Source organism: Ursus arctos, unplaced genomic scaffold (assembly GCF_023065955.2).
Source record: "Ursus arctos isolate Adak ecotype North America unplaced genomic scaffold, UrsArc2.0 scaffold_8, whole genome shotgun sequence".
Taxonomy (NCBI): domain Eukaryota; kingdom Metazoa; phylum Chordata; class Mammalia; order Carnivora; family Ursidae; genus Ursus; species Ursus arctos.
Genome location: NW_026623100.1, coordinates 16,973,441 through 16,995,636, shown reverse-complemented (window position 1 = coordinate 16,995,636; position 22,196 = coordinate 16,973,441). Strand labels below are relative to the sequence as shown.

The following is a 22,196-nucleotide window of genomic DNA, read 5'->3' as shown; positions in this document are numbered from 1 at the left end:
TTGTCACTATTTTACTGGAAGTACACAAAGCTTCATACACCTTAGTTGGCAGGTGATCTTAGGTGACTCGTAGATGACTGAGATACTTATGAAAGTCATACAGTACTATGAACACTGACATGGTTTCCACTGGAATGGTGCCTCTGTTGTTTGACAGTAATAATTTTCCTGATCCAATTGTTTACTCCTTATTGAGTCCAAATATTTCAATTATTTAGGGTGTTCCTTGACATTAAATTTTAAAATCCAAAAAGAACAAAGAAACCACGTGACCTAGGCCAGAGATTTTTCTTTCTCTTTTTTTTAAGATTTATTCATTTGACAGAGAGAGCTCACACAGGCAAAGGAAGAAGCAGACTCCCCGCTGACCAAGGAGCCCGATGTGGGGCTCGATCCCAGGACCCTGGGATGATGACCTGAGCCAAAGACAGACCCTTAACCAACTAAGCGACCCAGGCGCCCCGAGATTTCTTTTTATGTTTCCTATGAGTCTACCTGCTTTAGACCTGAGACTAAAAATCAACAATTCTCACTTAGAATTCCTTTGTTAAAAGATTAATTCATTCCTGTTTTAAATCCATGTAGGATAGACAGTTTACAATCTCTAGCTCTCTTTTTACACTGACACCTGCCTGCCTGCTTTCTAACTCAGATCAAGCAATTATTCAGGGCAAAGCAGGAAGGGAAGAGGTTTGAGAGTTATCTGAAACACAAAGCTTCCTCTGTTAATGCCAGCTGATGGTCACTCTGAGTATCTCTGAGAGATACACAGCAGTCTTCCAAGCTAGGTAAGAAAACAAATTTGAACTGTAAACCTAGTAATGGGACCCCATAATCTTGCCAATCACCCTTCATGTTTCCCAATATTCTCTCTTTACATTATGTGTGTAAGGACAGAAACAAGTGGAGGCACTAAGGGAGCTTGGGCGGCGGGGACAGACTCTGATCCTCCCATAAGTTTCATCAGCTCATGCCTCAAATAACAGTAACATTCTTTGATTTGGACCACTTGGTGTCCTCTTAATCTTATGTAAGGTATGAATAAAAGCATCTGTATAGGGGAGCCTGGCTGGCTCAGTTGGTGGAGTGTGCAACTCTTGATCTCAGGGTTGTAGGTTTGAGCCCCATGTTGGGTACGGAGATTACTTAAAAAAAGAGAAAATCTTTAAAAAAAAGCATCTATATACAATTATAGATAAATTAAAACAGAAATATAAATAAAATCAAGATTTTTTTTAATGTAAAGGAAGCTTTAAGACCCTTCTCACTGGACAGCTACCCTCTACTGCTGTAGCCCCTTCTTTATAGGAATGCAAGAAAAACCACTAGAGAGAACAAATCATAGTATTGGCACAGCAAAAATTTAGAAAATAAAACCAAAAAAAGGTGGCGACAGAACTACCTATGGTTTCAATGGCCCAGTTCTAGGTTAACTAAAGTTCTGGAAGAAAAGACCACAGCTAGGTCTGAACTCCCCAAACCAAAAGCTGCACAGGAAAAAGGCACCAGGCCCTCAGGTTCTCCGCACACGAGACTAGTTCTGCTGGGTTGGGGCTGACTACTGTCACCTGCCACCAAGACCGTCTATTTAAGCTGTGATTCCTGCAGTCAGGGCTATCTCCAAAAGTACAGCAATTTTTAAAATTCCTTATAATTGAAGACAAGCCACAAAAAGGCCCATTCTCCATACTGAATGGTAAGATGGTGCTAGGTGAGACTGTTGGCACTAAATATGAATGATTCCCAGTGCCATAGGTTACATGCCAATCTATAGAAGGGCCTGAATATACCCACCTTGTACATGCTTTCCAACACTCGTTAAGTTTTTTAAAATTATTTTCTGTGAAACTAGTAACTGGTCCCTAATTGTTACCTCCATACCACAATAAATAATCTAGGCTATTATTAATCTGGGCTATTTCTGAAAACTGCTTCTGCCCTTTTCTCCTTCCCCTACCCCAACTGTCTTCAAAAAGAAAAGAAAGGAAGAAAAAACCTAAAAGCCATGCAGACCTATAGATTAGAAAGTCAACACAAAATCACAGTTAGCTAAGAAGCGTAGGAAATGTCCTTCAGCCGACTATATTCTTAGTCTGTAGCAATTAAACACTGACCAAAGCTTAAAACCAGACCCTCACTTCTCAAGGTTCCCTGAACAAAATAGGACTTAAAATGGGCACTTTAAACATAAAAATGCACAGGATGGTGGAAAGGTAGTACATTCTTTCTTGGAACTTTAAACCCTGGTTTCCTCAATTCCTTCATGCTTGGGCTGTAACAAGTGTGAAGTATTTTGCTAAATGCCTCTGAATAGCATGTCTGGCTTGATAAAATTCACACACCTGCCTTAAATCAGTGCAATGCATTTTTGGCTAAACTACTGTGCACAAGGGTTTCTCTTCAGCACTTTGTTTACCTTCAGAAACGAAGCAGATGGAAAAAGCAGACGGCAGTGAGCTGTGCACTTCAACAGAAGCCAAATGCTACTAAGCCTTTTTCTGGGGTCTATTAGCCTTGGCAGTATTTGTTTAAATCTCATTCGGGCAGATCTGAGAAAGTAAGATGAAGGTTTTCAGCTTATTTATGTTCTTTTCAAACCTCACCTTTCATGACATCATGAAATCCATGCAGAGCAGCACCAACGTTTGTTAAGACCGAACTGTAGTTTGTCTGAAGGAGTCCATCTGGCTCTGTACCTAGGAAACCAAAATCACAAGCCTAAGTATTTCCCCAGAAGACTTCTTCGCCTGAAAAATTGACAGCCCAGCCTCTTCCTCCACTTTTGGGAAGAGAGAGAATAAAGACTGCCTGTGATGTGTTGGAAATAGTGGCTCCTGAAATCTTTGCAGACACATTCAGATATAATGGTGATAAATATAGACACAGTCAACTGATTTGCATTATCCACATCCACATTTTTAATGGTTAAGAATCAAAATTAAATTGTTAAGTAGTATTACATACTTCATGATTCTTTTTGAAATGAGTTCATGAATTTCCACCTTGTTACTACAGAACACATTTCTCAATTTCTTCTTTCCCCACACATTATTTGCTGAACCTCACTAAAAACACCATTATTCAGAGTTCCACTTCTGACATGACAGCATGAGCAGCTCCACAGATCCACTCCGCCAAAAAACTGGTGAAAATTATTTTATTTAAAAAGATTTATTTATTTGAGAGAGGGAAAAAGAGAGCATGAGAGAGGCAGAGGAGTGGGGAGGCGCGGGTAGGGAGAAGCAAACTCCCACTGAGCAGAGAATTCGACATGGGGCTCCATCCCAGGACCTGAGCCGAAGACAGATGCTTAACCAATTGAGCCACTGGGTGCCCCCGAAAATTATTTTATAAGCAACCATTTAAGACTCTGGAAATGATCCTAAGTGCATACAGCAAATGAAGAACATTTACTTTAGAAGATCTTTTAAAAACAAAGGGATAAAAAAAAGAAAAAAAAATCTTTAACGATTCAGTAAGAACGGCCAGAATCTGTGGTATTTGAACAAAGACCCATTCCCACCCTCCCCTCACCAGCTCAGTGAGCTAAAAATCCCACTCCAGACTGGTGAGGCCGAGAAGACAGCTCTCCTCTAACTGCCAGCTGGAGGGCTGCATTTCTCCCCTTGTCCCCAGCTACCTGTTGCTAAAGCTAAGTTTGGGCTGAGTACGCTGAGAGGTGGGGGTTCTTCCACCCAGCCCCAACTCGTAGGATGGAGGCTCTACCCCAAGCACAGTACTGCTGAGAACACTGGGGTTCTCCATACATACCCTTGCCCCAGCTCATTTTAACCACACTGAAAAAGGCAAGCCAAGGAGACCAGAGGCTGCGGCACTACCCACTCTTGGCCAGCACTCAGCCACTAAAGCAAGAGTGGTACTCTGAGAAGTGCATCGTGGTCCCCATCTCCAGCACCAGAACCATGGCTCAGAGATTTAGCCCAAGGCAGGCATAGGCCTTATAACAGAAAACTCTGAATCTGTTCCCAAATGAATTGATTTCATTCTCAACAGAGTATGGAAAAGTTCAAGTCTAAAGGTGCTCTCAAAAATAATGGAGCTTGTGGTGAAAGCAGTTAACAGTTAATTGGTTGATTCATTAAAGATGTAAGTTAAACTGTAGGGTGGCTGGTTTACCAGAGGAAAAAAACAGCTAAGAAGAGCCCTCCTGGGGTCATAACAAACCTCAAACACTGATCTCAAAAACTATACCCATAAAGAAGCCCAAATTCAACTGGATCATCTGTGGAGAAATTTATGCCCCCAAGGCATTATTAAAAACAAGACAGCAGTCAGCCAGCAATCAGTGGAGCTTATCCTTGTTAAGATTAAGAAACAAAACAGGGGCGCCTGGGTGGCACAGCGGTTAAGCGCCTGCCTTCGGCTCAGGGTGTGATCCCGGCGTTATGGGATCGAGCCCCACATCAGGCTCCTCTGCTATGAGCCTGCTTCTCCCTCTCCCACTCCCCCTGCTTGTGTTCCCTCTCTCACTGTCTGTCAAATAAATAAATAAAATCTTAAAAAAAAAAAAAAGAAAGAAACAAAACAGGGAAAGAGCCCTGACAAAACCACTGTCACCCAGGGCGACTGTGTGCAAGGCCAAGGCTGAACCCCCAAGAAACACCACCAGGGTGCTTACTCTGAAAAACTACAAAATAAAATTAAAGACGGTCTACCTAGATGGAAAATACACCAGGTTCATGAACCAGAAAACTTAACATCATTAAGATGGCAATACTCCCACATTAGTTTCCCAGGGCTGCTGTAACAAAGTACCACAAAGGGGGTGGTTTAAAACAACAGAAGATAATTCTCTCCCAGTTCTGGAAGCCAAAAGTCTGAAGTCAGAGTGCAGACAGGGCCACACTTCCTCCAAAGGCTCCAGAGGAGAATAGTTCCTTGCCTCTCCCAGCTTCTGTTGCCCCCACACGTTTCTTGGCTTGTGGCAGGATTAACTCCAATCCTTGCCTCTATCTTCATATGGCCTCCCTGAGTCTCTCCTGTGACTCTGTCTCCAAATCTCTCCTTACAAGGATGGCAGTCATTGGGCTGATAAGGCTCCCCCTAAACTAGTAGAACCCACCTTATCTTGATTACATCTGCAGAGATCCTATTTCCAAATAAAGTTACATACATAGGTACCAGGGTGGAATTTCACATATTTCTTAGGGAGACATAATTCAACCTACAAAACTCCCCAAACTGATCTACAGATTCAATACAATCCCTATCAGAATCCCAGCTGACTTCTTTGTAGAACTAACCAGCCGATTCTAAAATTCATATGGAATTGTGAGAGTACAAGAACAGCCAAACAATCTTGAAAACGAAGAACAAAGTAGGAGAATTCTCACTTCCTGATCTCAATACTAACTACAAAGCAACAGTCATCAAGACAGTATAGTATTGGCACAGGATAGATACATAGATCACTGGAATAAATCTGAGAGTCTAGAAATAAATCCATACATCTATGATCAACTGATTCTTAATAAGGTGCCAAAGCCATTCAATAGGGAAAGAACAGTCTTTTCAATAAATGGTGCTGAGACAACTGGATAAACCCATACAAAAGAGGAAGTTGGACCCTTACCTCACACCAGATACAAAAATTAACTCAGAATGAATCACAGACCTAAACATAAGAGCTAAAACTATAAAATTCTTACAAGATAACATAGGGGATTATTTTTATGACCTCACATTTGACAACGGATTTTTAGATATGATACCAAAAGCAAGATCAATAAAATAAAGATAATTTGGACTTCATCAAAATAAAAAACTTTTGTGCTTCAATGGACACCATCAAAAAAGTGAAAAGGTAACTCACAAAATGAAAGAAAATATTGTCAATCATATATCCAAAAAGGGATTTGGTCTAGAATGTATAAAGAACACTTAAAACACAATAATAAAGAGACAACCCAATTGAAAAATAGAGAAAGGATCTGAATAAACCTATTTCCAAAAAAGATACACAAATGGCCAGTAAGGACATGAAAAGATGCTTGACATCATTAGACACCAGGGAAATACACATCAAAACTGCAATGAGATACCACTTCACAAAGTCAGATAATAACACTAGGATGGCTAAATCAAAAAGTCAGATAAGAACAAGTGCTGATGAGGATGTGGAGAAATCAGAACGCTCATACTCTGCTGGTGGGAACCACCCTGGAAAACAGTATGGCAGTTCTGCCAACAGTGAAACATAGTTACCATATGACCCAGCAATTCCACCCTTAGGTATACATACCCAAGAGAAATGAAGGCTATGCCCACTCAAACACTTTGTTCACAAATATCTATAGCATCATTATTCATAACAGCCAAAAGGTGGAAACAATACAAACTGTCCGTCAACTGATGGGTAAATAAAATGTGGTAGGATATATAATGGGATATTATTCTTCAATAAAAAGGAATGGATGAATCTTGAGAACATTATGCTGAGTGAAAGAAAGCAGACCACAAAAGACCACATATTATATGATTCCATTTATACAAGACGTTCAGAATAGGCAAATCTATAGACAGAAAGTCTATAGAGCTAAAACTATTAGTAGTTGCTTAGTGCCAGGGAGGGATGGAACAGGGGAATGAGGTGATAGCTAAAGTACAGGATTTCTTCTTAAGGTGATGAAAATATTTTAAAATGAGCTTTGATGTGTAATGGTGCACATATCTGTGAATATACTAAAAACCATTGAACATTATACTTTAAATGGGTAGATTATATGGTATATAAATTATATTACATTAAAGTTGTTACAAAAAAACAAATCACAGTACCAGAAAAAATCACAGCATTCTTAAAGCTGAGATCCATTCAATTATCTGAAGATACTCTCTTCAAATTAGACCAAAGGGAAACAAATGACATTTTTACTTCCAACCCTCCCTCCCCTACGCTCTTGTTGGAAAGTTGCTACAAATTCTTACGCTTTGCCCCTCTCCATTTAAAAAAGAGGATAGAGAGAAAGGGAATTAATATTTAACACATGTCTTCAATGCCTAATATTCTATCTTCTTAATTTAACTTAATAATCACTTTACCTCCATTTTATAAATGGGAAAACGGGTATAAAGACGTACAGTGATTTGTCCAAGATCATAAATGTGTAAGGGGCTGGAGGATTTCAATTCAAGTTTTTCTGACTCCAGATTTTATACTCGTCCTATTCAAACAAGCTAAACATCTCCCTTCTTCAGCTTCTTGTACTCTCAGTTCTTCAAGTTGAACATGAGCAACCAACAAACTTACTTGGCAAGGCAAGAAGAACGATGTAAGTCTGCAGCTTCTCAAACACAGCTGTCATCTTTTTCATGTCCTGAGACAGCTCTAGATTCCTGGCTCTCAATGCAGATGTGCAAAGAGAAGATTCACATTCTTCTTCTAAACTAGGAATGAGCAGATTTTTCAAAAGTGAGCATCCTAATGATTTTGAAATAGCTATAATAAATCATCGAAATTCTCAAACAACTATATCCAAAGGGAAACTTTCCAAGAAAAAAAAAATGATTTCATTTATAAGTTCCATATTCTAGACCACAATACATACACCTGTTTGCTACAAATAACTAATAGAGAACTAAATAGGAGGGGGGGAAAAAAGGTGCCCACTACCTTTCCATCCTAAGGGCAGCACAAAATTATTTCCCTTTAAAATACTTTGAGGGGAAAAAAAAAATTTGAGGAGCAGTGCCTGGCTGGCTCAGTCAGTAGAGCATGTGACTCTTGATCTCAGGGTCATGAGTTCAAGCCCCACACTGGGCACAGAGCTTACTTTAAAAAAGAGAAAGAGAAAAAAGAAAAAAATGCAATAAAAGCTATTTTTGAGAAGAAAGATATTTCATACACTGAATTCCTAAAGAAATCTTTTTAGTATATGTATTTGTAAAAGCCAAGCTGACTGAAACAAACAATCTATACACTCAAATCTAAAAATCAGTGGCTATCATTCATATAATACATTGTATCATTTTCAATTTTAAATGGTTACTTAGGACAACAATTATAAGGTTAAAAAAACATGTGGACTCTTAACAGTGTTTATTAAAAATATGCAAGTAATCGAGCAAAGAGGAGGAAAGGGATATCACTGTCATTCCTATGTTAATAATATAAAGCTAGGAAAGTTATTAACATAGGAATGACAGTCATATCCCTTTCCTCCTCTTTCTTTACTTTATAGCAGACAGCTTCATTCAATACTAAGCCATTTGCTACTAAAAAAACATATCATCTTGTCAATTAAAGTGGGTTTTTTTTAAAAAGATTTTATTTATTTTTTGAGAGAGAGAGAGCACAAGATAGGGGAGGGTCAGAGGGAGAAACAGAGCCCCTGTTGAGCAGGGAGCCTGATGCGGGACTCAATCCTGCGACTCCAGGATCATGACCTGAGCTGAAGGCGGTCACTTAACCGACTAAGCCACCCAGGAGCCCAATTAAAGTGGTTTTTAAACCAATGATGAAAAGTTACCTAAAAACATAAATACGTGATGAGATAGAGAACAAAACATTCCAAGATAGGAACCTAAGATCAAGAAAGGACTTATCCAAAGTTTCTAAAAATGCAACAGTGAAAGAATAAGGTAAAATAAAAATGCGTAACTGTTTCAAGTAGTAAATACCACCTTTGCAATGGCTCTCAAACAGATTCCTCTTTTTTTTTTTTTTAAAGATTTTATTTATTTATTCTACAGAGATAGAGACAGCCAGCGAGAGAGGGAACACAAGCAGGGGGAGTGGGAGAGGAAGAAGCAGGCTCATAGCGGAAGAGCCTGATGTGGGGCTCGATCCCATAACGCCGGGATCATGCCCTGAGCCGAAGGCAGACGCTTAACCGCTGTGCCACCCAGGCGCCCCATCTCAAACAGATTCCTCTTAAACATAAGCCAAATCAATAAGATATATTCAATTTATGTTATTTAAACTTCTAGAGTCAATTTTCAAAAAACTTTACATTGAACCATAACATGTAAGAAATCTGAATTAAACTATAATTCATAATTATTAATCTAAGTCCTAATTCTCTGATTCCTAAAACTCTGTCATATCCACAAATCATAAAATTTGGTTATTGAAATACCTTGTCAAGTTAGAATTAGGAAATAAAATGACTTTTAACACATACTAAACTTTTTAAATAGTGAAAGTTTACATTTTTGAAAAGGTAAGACCTACTACTTTAGTTTTATAAGGATTTATGAACCATAATTGTATATTTTCAATAACTGTAAGTTACTCATCTACATATTTTCTAAACCTTATCTTGCAATATATTATAATACATATATGTTCTTATTTCTCTTATGTTCCAGTTGTATTATTCTTTGATTTTTTTTTAAAAGGCTAAATCTTAGGATGAAAATTTAGATGAGTCAGGAGTCTTGGTATAGACCAAAAGTATCAAAACATACAAGCAATATTATCAAATTGCCAGTTATACAGATTATTTTCTCTTTCCCATCCAGAAATACTTAACAAAGAAATTTAAGGTTACCAAATGATATCTTCTATGAATGCTGGAGCAGATAAAGTTTTTAGTTTATAACTTAAATGAACCACCAATAATAAAAACAAGAAAATACCACTTCAAAGAAACCTAATGATTATAGATCCAATTGTAGAAGCTAATTACTATAACTCTCATCTAAACGTTTACAGCAAAAGAATAAAACTGGAAGATTTCTTTCAATAAATGTGTGATTCACAATCACTGAAAATACTGATTCACAGCATTATGTGGTTATAGCGGTAACCACACTACAGAACTACTCAAAAAACCCTAACTGATGCACTACAATTCAATTTTCTTAAGTATAAGTTTATGTTGCTCAAGCCATTATTTTCCTTTTTCACAGAAGTCCAAATCGACTGTGGTGCAGAAAAATCAGGCAGCTCACAAGGGGCACACATCGTTATTTTAACTCCAGCACAGGTCAGGGGACACCCCACAATTTCCCAAGCTCCTTGGCCTCAAGGGGAAGTACCTTTTTAACTGATAAGGAAGAATCTTCCTAAGAAAACATATGTAAGAGGTTAAATGCTCTGAAAAAGTTTTCAATTTCACAGTTGTCTCCTGGAAAAGAAAAATAATTTCCTGTTAATAGTGTTATTTGACAAAGAGGAACTTCCATTTCCAAGAAGTAAAACATAGAAGAAAATTACCAGGACAGTCACAGTATCCTCAGTAATACTTTCAAATAAATGAAGCATTCCTTCCTCAAGAGGGCGGACGTAGGACGCATTTTCATGAAGGTATTGTGAGAACTACAGAGAAGGGAAAGAACTGTGAGTTACATCGCTGGAAAATAACAAGTATCAACAGATTTGTAAATGGACTCGCTGAGTTATAAACCTAAATTCTTTTGGAAACTTTTTAAGTTTGGCTTTTACAAAACAGAGATGTTCACACTTCTAACAGTCCCAAATACAATCCCCAAGTCCCCATCTCATTCCAAAAGGAGGAACTTGAAGAGGGGTGACATCAGTAACAACCAGGCATGGGAGGACATACGGAGGGGACACTGCATTAAAACCCGCACCAACAGGCCTTCCCCAAACACCTGCTTCTCTAGAGAGGTCTCAGTTTAAAAAAGAAAGAAGGAAAAGAAAAAAAATAAAGGAGAGAAAGAAAGAAAGAAAAAGAAAATCAAAACTGTATGAAAGATTTTTATGTTATGTATCTCATTTTTAAAAAAACAGTCTATTGAAGACAGCTTCTTATTTTTACTGTGTACAATGTTCAGGGTTAACAAATTCCAGGCATATAAATATCCCCAAAATGAGGATGTAAAAAATGTTTATAACTGTCACCAATACCTTAGTATTTATAAAGAACTAATTCAGTGTGAAGAAAAAATTCAGAAAAAAAAATCTTACAGGCATTTAGACGATTTAGAAGCAAAGAGTTAATTTTCACTTATGAAATATCTCAATTAACAAAGTATTGTATAATGGCTCAAATTTTGATTTCTCAGTATAGAAATATAAGATCTCATTATGCAGAAATGTGATTCAACTGGCCATACTACAAATTATAGATATCTGGCCCTGGGCAACTCACTTGATCTCTCTCTGCTTAAATCATAAATGTCTACTTTATGATTCTAGGAACAAGTCTAAACACTCTGGTCATCTTTTAACAAGTGGTTTCTGAATCTCAGAATAATACAGACTTATTCAATAATAAGACTTATTAGAAAAACCACATAGAACCTTTCATAGGCCAAAGCACCAAAGGTAAAATATTGAGAAATACATGAATTCTTCAAAGTGATGGAAGTGTTTCAGCTAAGATTAACATATTTGATTCTCACTGTGTTGGCATAATGTGGCAACAAGCTAAAATAAAATTCCAAAAAGGGACAAAGAACCAGTATTGAGTAAAATATTTTTTTTTATATTATAGGAAGTATAAGAGAAAATATAACTTTTACATTAAAATGCTGCAGTACTGTTTTCCCTACCCAAGTCATCTGAAAGCTTTTTGCCCACAGTGAAATTAAAAAGCATTTCAAAGGCCCAAAGTTTAATTATTATGAACTTCAATAGATTCGTGGAGTCTGATCAAAACTGATGAAAATCAAGCACTTCCTGAGGGTTTCCTATGTGTAAGGTATAATGATAATAAGAACCAACCTTTATTGAGGGCTTACGACGTGCCAGCCACTATTCTTAGTACCTCACATGTATTACTACTTAATCCTCAAACATATATACCCGTGAGGTGTGTACTCTATCCTCCATTCTAAATACCAGGAAACTGAAACACAGAGAAGTTAAGTAAATTGCCCAAGGGGACACAGGAAGTGGCTGGACCCCAGTAGTGTGACTCCAGAGTATAGCTTTTGCTATACTACTAGGTACTTACAGGACACATGGACAGAAACCCTATTCAAACACTGCATGGTACGCAAAAACAAGCTGGGAAGAAGAATCAGCTAAGTAGGAAGAGTGGCAGATTCGTTTCAGAATGCCACATTATGGGACACTGAGAGCATACATTAACAAGATCCCTCAATTTCTTCCCTGTAGGAGCCAGCCTTCGAGATGGCCCCAATGATCCCTGCCTTGGCTGTTCTGAGCTTTGTGTAGTACCCTGGCACATTGTTTCAGGGCTGGTCTGTGTGACCAATACAAGATGGTGGCAGGGATGATATTAAATGCCCAGGCTAAGTCATCATAGGCATCATGGCTTCCACTTTGCTCTCTCTTGGCTCACTCGTTCTAGCGGAAGTTAACTGCTATGTCTTGAGGACACTCGAGCAGCCCTATGGAGAAGTGTACTCAATGAGAAACCAAGGCTTCCAGCCAACAGCCAGCACTAACGCACCCGCCTTGTGAGCAGATGCCCCACCCTAGTCAAGTCTTTAGATGAATACAGCCTCAGCTGACTCTTGACTGAAAGCTTATGAAAGATCATGAGCCAGAAGCCCCCCAGATACTCTTCTCCTGAATTCTTGACCACAGAAACTGTGTGAAATAATAAATGTCTGTTGTTTTAAACTACTAAGTTTTGGTGTAATCTATTACACGGCAATACAGAACTAATACACTATTTTTTTCTTTTCAGTTAAATGTGGTCTTGCAAGCTACTTTAAATCCTTTTTTAGAACTAGCTGGGGGAGAAAACAGGAAAGAAAGGAGCAAAATTTGCCAGGCCCCAAAAAAGCACATGGACTGAAGGGAATGACAGTCAACCCTCTTCTTATTCCTTATTTAAACTTCACATACCCTAAAAATGCCCCAAAGCTCAACCAGAGAAGCAGTTTCACTCCTACTCCATACCCCAGCAGGAAGGTCAACCATACCACACACATTTTTTTTTTTTTTTTTTGCTTTTAAACATACCCAGTGACGAAAGTTACACAGTGAGTACAAACAGGGAGAGAGAAAAATGCCAGCAAATTGACTTTTTCAACAATAAAATGGCACTTTGCATTATGTCACATGCTGGTCAAAAAAACTACAAAAGGCCCCTATTCTACATACAAATTGAGAGTCTGGGCCTTGGTCTGAGCCCAGGGGCCTTCCAGAGTCTGGAGCCATGTTTTTTTCTTTGCAACCTGACCTTTCAATCCTCTACTTCGAAGACTTCACACTCTTGCCAAAACAGTTTGCTCCCTGCTCCCTCCCCAGCCCCCACCCGCTTCCTTATGCCTTCCTACTCCGGGCCTTTGCTCATGTCTCGCCCTCTTCTGGAGGAAAAAAAACCAATCCTATTTCTCTCCTCTTCTTCAAATCTTGCTCATTTTTCAAAACCCATTCAAATCCCCAAAGACTCTTTCCCAGACACTACCACCAACAGCAATCTCCCCTCCTTGAGGACCTCACATCCCTTACTGGCCTCACCACCCACACTTCCCCGGCATTTAATTTCTTAAGAATCTCCATGTTTGCCACATTTTATCTTAAGGTTAAAGACCGTGAATTCTATTTTTCTTCCACGTCCCCCATAGCACTTGGCTGATGCATAGTAGTGGTCTGAAAAGAAAGAACATGTCTTCCTACTTGTTCTGGGCAAAGAACACATACCCTGAGTTAAATTTACCTTCTGATTCAATGGAGATATAGTGTCAATGGCAGAATCAATAGGAAAAATCTGAATCCTCTGTTCTGTATAGGTGTGAAAGTTCAGAAGAGCCGTCACAAGATCTTGAACAAAAGCCAGGGCCTGCCCAGCAATGTCCCGCATCTTCAGCTTTTAAATGAAAAGTAGATAAAGTCAACTATCCAATTACTATTTTCAGGCAACTTCCACGTAAGTCTGCTTTTAGAGAAAACATTTAAATTCTAAGATAATTAATCCTGACTTTAAATTCATTTGCTCCCACTCAGATTTTAATATTCCCATCTAAGTAAATGAGAAAGCCAGCAGTTTTGGCAAACAGACCTCCTCCACTTAACCTAGACCGTGTAAGTGCGAGGCCCACCACCTAGAAGAAAGATATGGCTCACAAAGTAAGTGTACCCCGTAATTCAGTTCTAATGGTACCAGATGAAAGCAAGTCTGTATTACTTCTGAATCCAATAAATAGCAAGTGATGCAATTTTTTGAAAAATGTATGAGAAAGTAAAGCCAAAGTTAAACACAACGGTTTAGTGCACTAAACAGAGGCCCAAACAATAAATTCTTGTTTCTGAAAAGTTTGACATACACATCACGGAAAATAAAAACGTCATCATTACCTGATGTCTCCTATTGTGGAGGGGAACATTCAGAGCGTTATACTGACTATATTCTACAAAACAAAAATGGATGCACATTAAGTCATTTTACGTTACAGGAAAACAGCATAACTGAAAAATAATGAATGCTTTGTGGCAAAATCAGCTCTACATAAGAATTTTAAATGATCAAGGCCACAATCATAGTATAAGAGAATAACGGAATTTATATAGAATCAGTTGTTTCTCAGATAAAATAATACTTCTAATTTTTTTTTTTTTTAAGTAGGCTCCATGCCCAACATGGGGTTTGAACTCATGGCCCAGGCAAGAGTGGCATGCTCTACCCACTAAGCCAGCCAGGGGCCCCCCAATTTTTTTAACTTTAGGATAACCAAACCCTGAGTTTCTATTTCTAAGAAATCATTTCAAAAACTTAAGGCCTATCAAGATTACTTAGGAAGGCCCATGACGTTCTTGCCATGTTCAGTCATGCTCCCTTCTAAAATAGCCCTGCACACAGCTGCCATACCAATCATCCAAAAATACCACGGTTTTCATGACACTAGAATATTTGACAGTCCACTGCCTGCTACTGCTGATCCTAATGACTCAATCCTAACTTTTCTGGGTTGGCTTCCTTATTTTCTCACAGTCCTCCTCTCTATCCCAGACTCCGTACCCAACCTCTGATAGCTTCCCGACACCTGATCTCACACTTCAGTCCCCTCTACTAATCTCTGCACACCACTTCAGCCACTCAAACCTCCCCTCCTGGGTCCCCAGCAATATCTCCTTTTGGCCCCTCAGGGCCTAATCCACCAACCACCCCTCCTCCTCCCTATATCTTCAAAATTACCTTCAAAAAAAGCATTTGTTGCAGCTTTTTAAATTCTATCTCCACCGTGACTTCTTCCCCATTACTCTATCATACTGAATCATCTGCTGAGCTCCCATCCTTTCCCACCTGCTCAAAGAACAGCATGTCTCTGCCTGTTTTCTTAGCACCATCCACCTCTAACCCTCGTGCTGGCCACCTGCTGGCCACCTCTACCAGCATGGAACCACTCTCCTCAGAGTCACCAAAGCAGCTACCTTTACTGTCACCTCAGCCTCTCTGAGCTCCCCACAGCACTGCTAGAACTGCCCAGCACCACCAGGCTGAACACTCCCTTCCCCGGCTTCCACGGCACCTCATTGCCCCAGCTCCTCACCACCTCCATCACCTTAGCCCTTCTCCTTCCTGACCCCTGTGAGGGAGAACTCTCCAAGGACACTGCACGGGCCTCTCTGTACTTTGTACCCCTCATTCCCACCACTCTCAATGCCCATCCATCCCAATGGGGTGAACTCCAGTCTCTCCACGGTCTAGGCTTTTACTTAGAAATGCGTACAACAGAAAGACAGATATAAACTGATCTGTCAGAATATTAAACAATAAATTAGCCTCATCATCTTTCCCATAAACCTGCCCCTCGTCTGCCTCTCTGATTTCTGTCAATGGCACCACATCTTTTCCCCCACACTGCCTACTCCAGCTCCCTTGCCTGCTTGCATCTATCTCCCTGACAACTCAGGCTCCAGCCTCCATAACAGCACATCAAGGACTAGCATCACAATAGTCTTGGTCCCCTTTCCCCATTCCAGGGCAGTCTACACCCTTGCCAGACTAACTCTGTGAGTGCACAGATTTCTTTGTGACACTTCCTGGATCAAAGGCTTCAATGCCCCCACCATCTTGTGAACTGAGTCCCAACTCCTTGGCCCATAACTCTAGGGTCTAGCTTCACCCACCCTTTCAGAACTTTCCTACCCCCACCCACTCTAGACTCCTGTCACATTTAGCTAATTACTGCTCCATAGACCATGACGCACCTTATGTCCCACATACCACACTCCACTTAATTCCCTGGTTCGTTTTCCTGCATCTCTGCCCAATAAAACCTACTCACATATGCAGGCCCAGCTCAAAGCACACCTCTTCCAGAAGACTTCCCCAAACAACTCCTCCAGCAATAATCTGTCCTTCCTCTGAAACCCCAAGAGTCTCTTTATTGAACAGGTTAACTTATATTTTAGACATTTCCATACATTATCTCTCCCCTTCTGGACATAAATTCCCTTAGGGTAGAGATTTTTGCCTTAGAAATGTTTATATCCCTTGTGCTCCCCATCCATCTGGGCACTCAACAAATGATCTCTAAATTTTGCAGAACTAAAAGTAACTCACACTGACATGATAAGGATCTAAAGCAGGGTGACAACTAGTAGTGGAAAAGGAAAGATAAATCCAAAAGAGATCCAGAAGGAAATTATTAGAACCTGATGATTAATTGATAGAAGGATTAAAGGGAAAATGAAATGCCAAGATTTCAAGTCTAGTGGATCAAAGTATGCTAACGCTATTTACATTAATGTAGAAACTAGAAACAGGTGTTATTTTCAGAGGAACTTAGGCTTTGATAAAATAATGACATATGCTGATTTCACTGTCAGATCAAACTGTTTTTCTTTGGTGTCTTTTCTTTCCTCTTTTCTTAGGTCTTCCAGAAAAAAATTTAGGGGAAGTATAAAATGTTAATCATGTGGCTGTAAAAAAGGAAATCTGTACTTGTTTGAAGATAAACTTCAAAATTCCAAGCAATTAAATAAAGCATATTCTTTATTTTCAAGGTTCTGATTTAATTTTTCTCTAAATATTACAAAATTGGCACCTATTATACATGTAAGGTGATTTTTTTTTTTTAAGTTCTTTTCCTCACTCTTGGCTATGTAAATTACCAGACCATTCTCAGGATGAATAGGAAGGAGGACTTACCCAAGTCAACTCCCTATCAGTGGAGATCACCAAAGGTACAGGAGATACCAGGCTGAGAAGATCCATCTCCCACCGCCCTTCCCCACTTTCCCAACATGAACAGCTTTTCTTATACAAATTTTCAAGTACTTTATGTGCAGGTTGGTTTTTAACCTAGAGATATGCTCCATACGTGCAATAAAGAGCTTTTTCCAAGAAGGCTGACTGTCAGCCTCCCTATGATATATGAGGGCCACAGCTAATCAAAAAAACAAAAAGAAAGCAACCCTCTGTTGGGCCAATGAAATTCTTTGCCAAATAAATTAAAAACTTTTTTAATTAGTTCGTTACCAGAGAGAGAGGTTCAAAGTTGCAAATAATGGAAAACTGTACATAATACCTACTTGTATCATTAAAAGGTACTTTTTCTGTGATGATTGATAAGGATTCCTCTAATCTACCTGACAAATCTTCATGAAGATTCTTTAACTGTAATTGACTGAAAGAAAAAAAAAAAACCACATGATCACCAGTCAGACAGTGGATCCTCACTTCCTTGTTACCACAACAGCTGGTATCAAGCTTTCAGAGACTTGTGCCTGACATCAGGACACTCTAGGTGGTAGATACTTATTAAACGATGAAGATAAGAAAAATACTAATCCTCAATTCTGAAGCCCCTGAGACTCCTGTTCAATGATGTTAAGACTGTCAGACTTTGTCACAGTCCCAGTATCTAATACAATCTTGTCAGTTTACTTCCCCAAGTGCAAAGTAATCTTAAAGCCATTTCAAAATCACAAATTTTATCTTTCTTATGTGCCAACATAAATGTTTGTTCAAGTATTACAGTAAAGTTCTTTTTTAAGTATTGTATCAGATATTCCCCCCCTTGGGCTCAAAATCTGATAATTTTTCTGTTTTTGATTCAATTATGAGCGTAGGTATACACCTAAACCATGCATGTAATTCTACCAATGCAACTAAACTGAAGAAATTCACGTGACTGATTCTATTGAAACCTAAAGTACTACGTCATTTATCAACTAAAGGCTGGACTATGCGTTTACCACCCATCAATTCATCATATTTGAATTTTAAGATTTAGGTATCTCCAAATTAGATCCTGTAGCCTCTGTTTTAATCAAAATGTATCACTAAAAGGCACAGTGAAAAGGAGTCAGTTTTCCTGCCTGGAACTCTCAGAAAGCTCTCTCTTCAGTGTAGCCTGAAACAGAACGCATTCAATCCTCAGGACAGGAGCCCCAGAACGCCATCTGCCATGGCCACAAACATCTGCAGGCTGAGAATTAATGCACAAGCCAGCTGACCAAGAGTGTGTCAGGCCTTAGGGATAACAGAACTGAGGGACCCTGGAGATGGCCTGCTCCCAGCTCACTTCAAATGTGAGATTAAGAGAGAGGAGCTGCTAAACCAGAACTCAGGTCTTTAATATTTACTTCAGGACCCCTTGGAATTCATGTTTCCACATACCATTCTTCTGTTCGAAGCCGACATTCCTTGGCCTCCTTTTCTAGAGTCTGAGATTTTACCTGAATTTTAGAAGAAAAAGAAAAGCAGATGGCTCAGGCTACAGATGAGGGCACACTTAGGATACACACTTGGGAGGTAACAAGCCACCCCTTGAATGACTGACTGTGAATTCCGTAAAGCACACAGAAGATTCACAAGAACCCTGTCTATCTCTTAACGTGCTCTCCCCAACAGTGGGGCTTACTTCTAGTTTGGCCTTGTCATTCTGCAGTTTCTCGATAGTTTCCATGTACTTCCGTGTCAGGCCATCGACCACGGCTTGGTGCTGGGCCGCCTCCATCTCCAGGGTGGCCAGCCGACTCCTCAGCTCTGCTTCCACGTGCTTGTGCTGCTCGTCAGCTTCAAAAAACTGAAAAGAAAAGATCATCTTCTCTTCTCACAATATCCAAATATATACAAATGGAGAGAAAAGCAACAGCAGTGACTATTCATTGAGCAATTTCCACATGGTTCCATACACTCACTACGCAACACCCACACAGGTATGATATCACAGAATCCTCACAGTATGTCAGAGGTAGTGCTATAGTTATCCCTCCTTTCCACATGGGGAAACCAAAGCTTCAACTTGCCTGAGGTAGAAATGAGATCTGAACACAGGAGATCGATACTGAAGCCTACACCTCCTTCCTCTCAGGCTCAAAGATTTCTTCCAAACAACTTCTGGCACACAGAGACTTCAACTGACCAGGGTATAACTTTTCTGTTACGCTAACTTCCACAATTAAGTAATCAAAATTCAAACAGAGGTTATCCCTAAAACAGGTAAAGCTCTTTTACTAAATAAGAATCCAGCACTAATTAAGAATAATGAATACTTAACACAAAATGCACTGAGGTCAAAAGCTCATTTTTCTTATATTTGCAAAATGTTAAACTGAGAATTAATGCATATTTATTTTCCACCATTTGACTATGCTCACCATTTCACAAAAAGTTCAGGAGGCATGGTCGGAGACATTACACTACGACTCTTAAATATGCTGGATGTTGGGAGGTAAACACTAATTATTCAACATTTCATAAATATTTGAGCTCCCGCCATGAATAAGACCCTGTCCAGGGGGAAGGCATACAAACCGACATGGTGTGTACCGGAATAGACCTTACAGAATAACAGGTGAACAAATACCAACCAACTAAACAGTAATAATTTAAAAACCAAACACTACTTACTGATAAGCCCCCATCTAAACGATCCATCTAATCATTTTCTAGATAAAATGAACAGTGCCTAGTATATTTCTGTACTGTTAAATTACAAAGTTACTCTGCCGTCCTCTAAACAAATGCATATTTCAAAACACACATGCAGATTAAGATATGAATGAGATTTAAGAAATGAATCAATGACAGTGACATATACACCTAACAACCACAGGAAACATTAAAACACATACACAAAACACTCTATCCTGCATTGGTTTTTCCACATTCCACACGACCCATTTTTAATTTATGGGAAAAACAGATTTTCTCACTTGTATATGCAACCGTTCATTCTCTTCTATCTTCTTTTGCAGATCTTCATCAAAGACACTCTTCTGCTCTTGACTCAACTGAGAAGAAGATTCTCCACTTTTCTGATAGAAAGAATAAGTTAGGTCCACATAACTTTCATCCTTTAGAGAAACATCCTAAGGTACACAGATTCTCTATCACCTTAGTAGCTTGTCTCTTCTACGTGTGCACCATTCTCAAACAATCCTGCAAAAGGTGTACAATCCATCATTTAACTTTTCCTATCTGACACAAGTAGGAACTGCAAATATAGGAATGGGCAGGAAAGCTTAAAAAAGAGAGAGAGAATAAAGAACAGGTACGGCTCACTATTCTTTGCAGATGAATTCAGGAATAGTTCTACTGGAAGACACAGCAGGTCCAGAAAGCTAGCCATGAAAATATGCTAAAATATATCATTTCAATCAGAGAGGGAGACAAACCATAAGAGACTCGTACTCATAGGGAACAAACTGAGGGTTGCTGGAGGGGACTGGGGGGCTGGGGTAACTGGGTGATGGACATTAAGGAGAGCACATGATATAAAGAGCACTGGGTATTACATAAGACTGATGAACCACTGACCTCCACCTCTGAAACTAATAATGCATTATATGTTAATCAATTGAATTTAAATTTAGAAAAATAAAAAATATATATCATTTTAAGTTGATCTTTTGGTTTGGGCAATCAGCTTTAGCAATTCCATGAGTCTGAGTTGTTAAACTCCTTTAAGAAAATGTAACAAATTAATTAGAATTCACAACGATAAGTTCATACACAAGTTTACGTAAATTTCTAATTTAAAAATATATATATAACCATATAAAATAAAGCTACCATGAATGAACAGAAGGAAAAAGCTCAAAAATCATGAGAAATACCTTCCTTTTCCTTTTTTTACCAATATTAACTTTTTCTACATAGAAGAATAGCACTATTTAAGAGAGCCAAAAATGAACATTTGTTTTCATGGAATACAAGAGCTGAGACTATTCCACGGATGGCCTAACAATGAAACTGTGTTTGGACATCAGTCACCACCCTTCTCTGCCTTTCCTGTGCCCTCACTCCTCACTTAAAATGAAGTTACTTACTGATCCAGTGTGAACCAATGATTAAAAAGCCCTTTGAAAATGCAGCAGCTATATTAAAAACAAAACAAAACAGGGGCACCAGGGTGGCTCAGTCAGTTAAGTGGCCAACTCTTGATTTCGGTTCAGGTCATGATCTCAGATCATGAGATCGAGCCCCACGTAGGGCACCGTGCTCAGCACAGAGTCTGCTTGAGATTCTCTCTCTCCCTCTCCCTCTCCCTTTGCCCCTCCCTCCCGCTTGTGCGTGTGCTCTCTCTCAAATAAATAAAATCTTAAAAAAAAAAAAAAACGCTAAATAGAAACTAAACAAAACATTAAACCTCCATCATATTTGGGACACAAGAGCTGCACGAGGAAGACAGCCAAATGACATATTCTGGGCATTCTGGGTCATTAGTGCTTCCAAATTTGGAAACTTTAATTAACATTAACTCAGAAGTATTACACCCAAGCCTCTATGAAAACAGCACTGGGGGGAGGATCTCACTAACCTGGGGAGCACATTTGAAGTACGTACGGCTGGCTATTCCTTCCCCAAAGGTCTCCCAGAATTTCCAGAGCATGTGTATTTTGACAAAATTCCCCAAGTGATTCTAATACATACCTGTTTTTGCCCTCTCTATTCCCCATGTATTTGAAAATTACCACTCTAGAGAACTCTTTTATGTGGGGGACACGTATATGGAAAGGTACTAACATAGAATTATGTTGATTGCCCATAATATGGCAAATACAGTCCTACGCACCTTTACAGGATCCCATTTAATACTCAACAGACTGAGAGTATTATCCTCATGTTGCTGATGAAGAAACTGAGGTTGCAAAGCTAAAATGCAGACAAAGAATTCAAGCCTGGGCTTAACCCCAAAGCCCGTGCTCTTCCCTCCATACCGTGCTGCTTCAGAGTTACTGTGTGCCTTCTTCTTCCCTCCTCCCCTTCTACTTTTACTGCCTCAATCCACACATTTGCCAGGTGCTGCTCTCTATACACATGAGATTTAAAGATTCAATCACTAGCCCCTACCCTTAAAAAAATGCAACTTCTTAATCACGGAATGTTCGAAAA

General features: G+C 39.3%; 1 protein-coding gene across 1 annotated transcript in view; it reads right to left on the bottom strand.

The window, feature by feature from the left end:
• Positions 1 to 22,196, bottom strand: part of PPP1R21 (protein phosphatase 1 regulatory subunit 21) — a 60,948-nt gene that overhangs the window by 24,949 nt on the left and 13,803 nt on the right. The window contains exons 4-13 of the mRNA XM_026486252.4: positions 20,015 to 20,116; positions 18,718 to 18,882; positions 18,474 to 18,532; positions 17,384 to 17,478; positions 14,204 to 14,256; positions 13,566 to 13,715; positions 10,181 to 10,282; positions 10,003 to 10,091; positions 7,271 to 7,407; positions 2,604 to 2,696 (exon numbers count right to left, since the gene is read on the bottom strand). Coding sequence (XP_026342037.1) covers positions 2,604 to 2,696; positions 7,271 to 7,407; positions 10,003 to 10,091; positions 10,181 to 10,282; positions 13,566 to 13,715; positions 14,204 to 14,256; positions 17,384 to 17,478; positions 18,474 to 18,532; positions 18,718 to 18,882; positions 20,015 to 20,116 — 1,045 coding nt within the window. The remainder of the gene's footprint in view (positions 1 to 2,603; positions 2,697 to 7,270; positions 7,408 to 10,002; positions 10,092 to 10,180; positions 10,283 to 13,565; positions 13,716 to 14,203; positions 14,257 to 17,383; positions 17,479 to 18,473; positions 18,533 to 18,717; positions 18,883 to 20,014; positions 20,117 to 22,196) is intronic.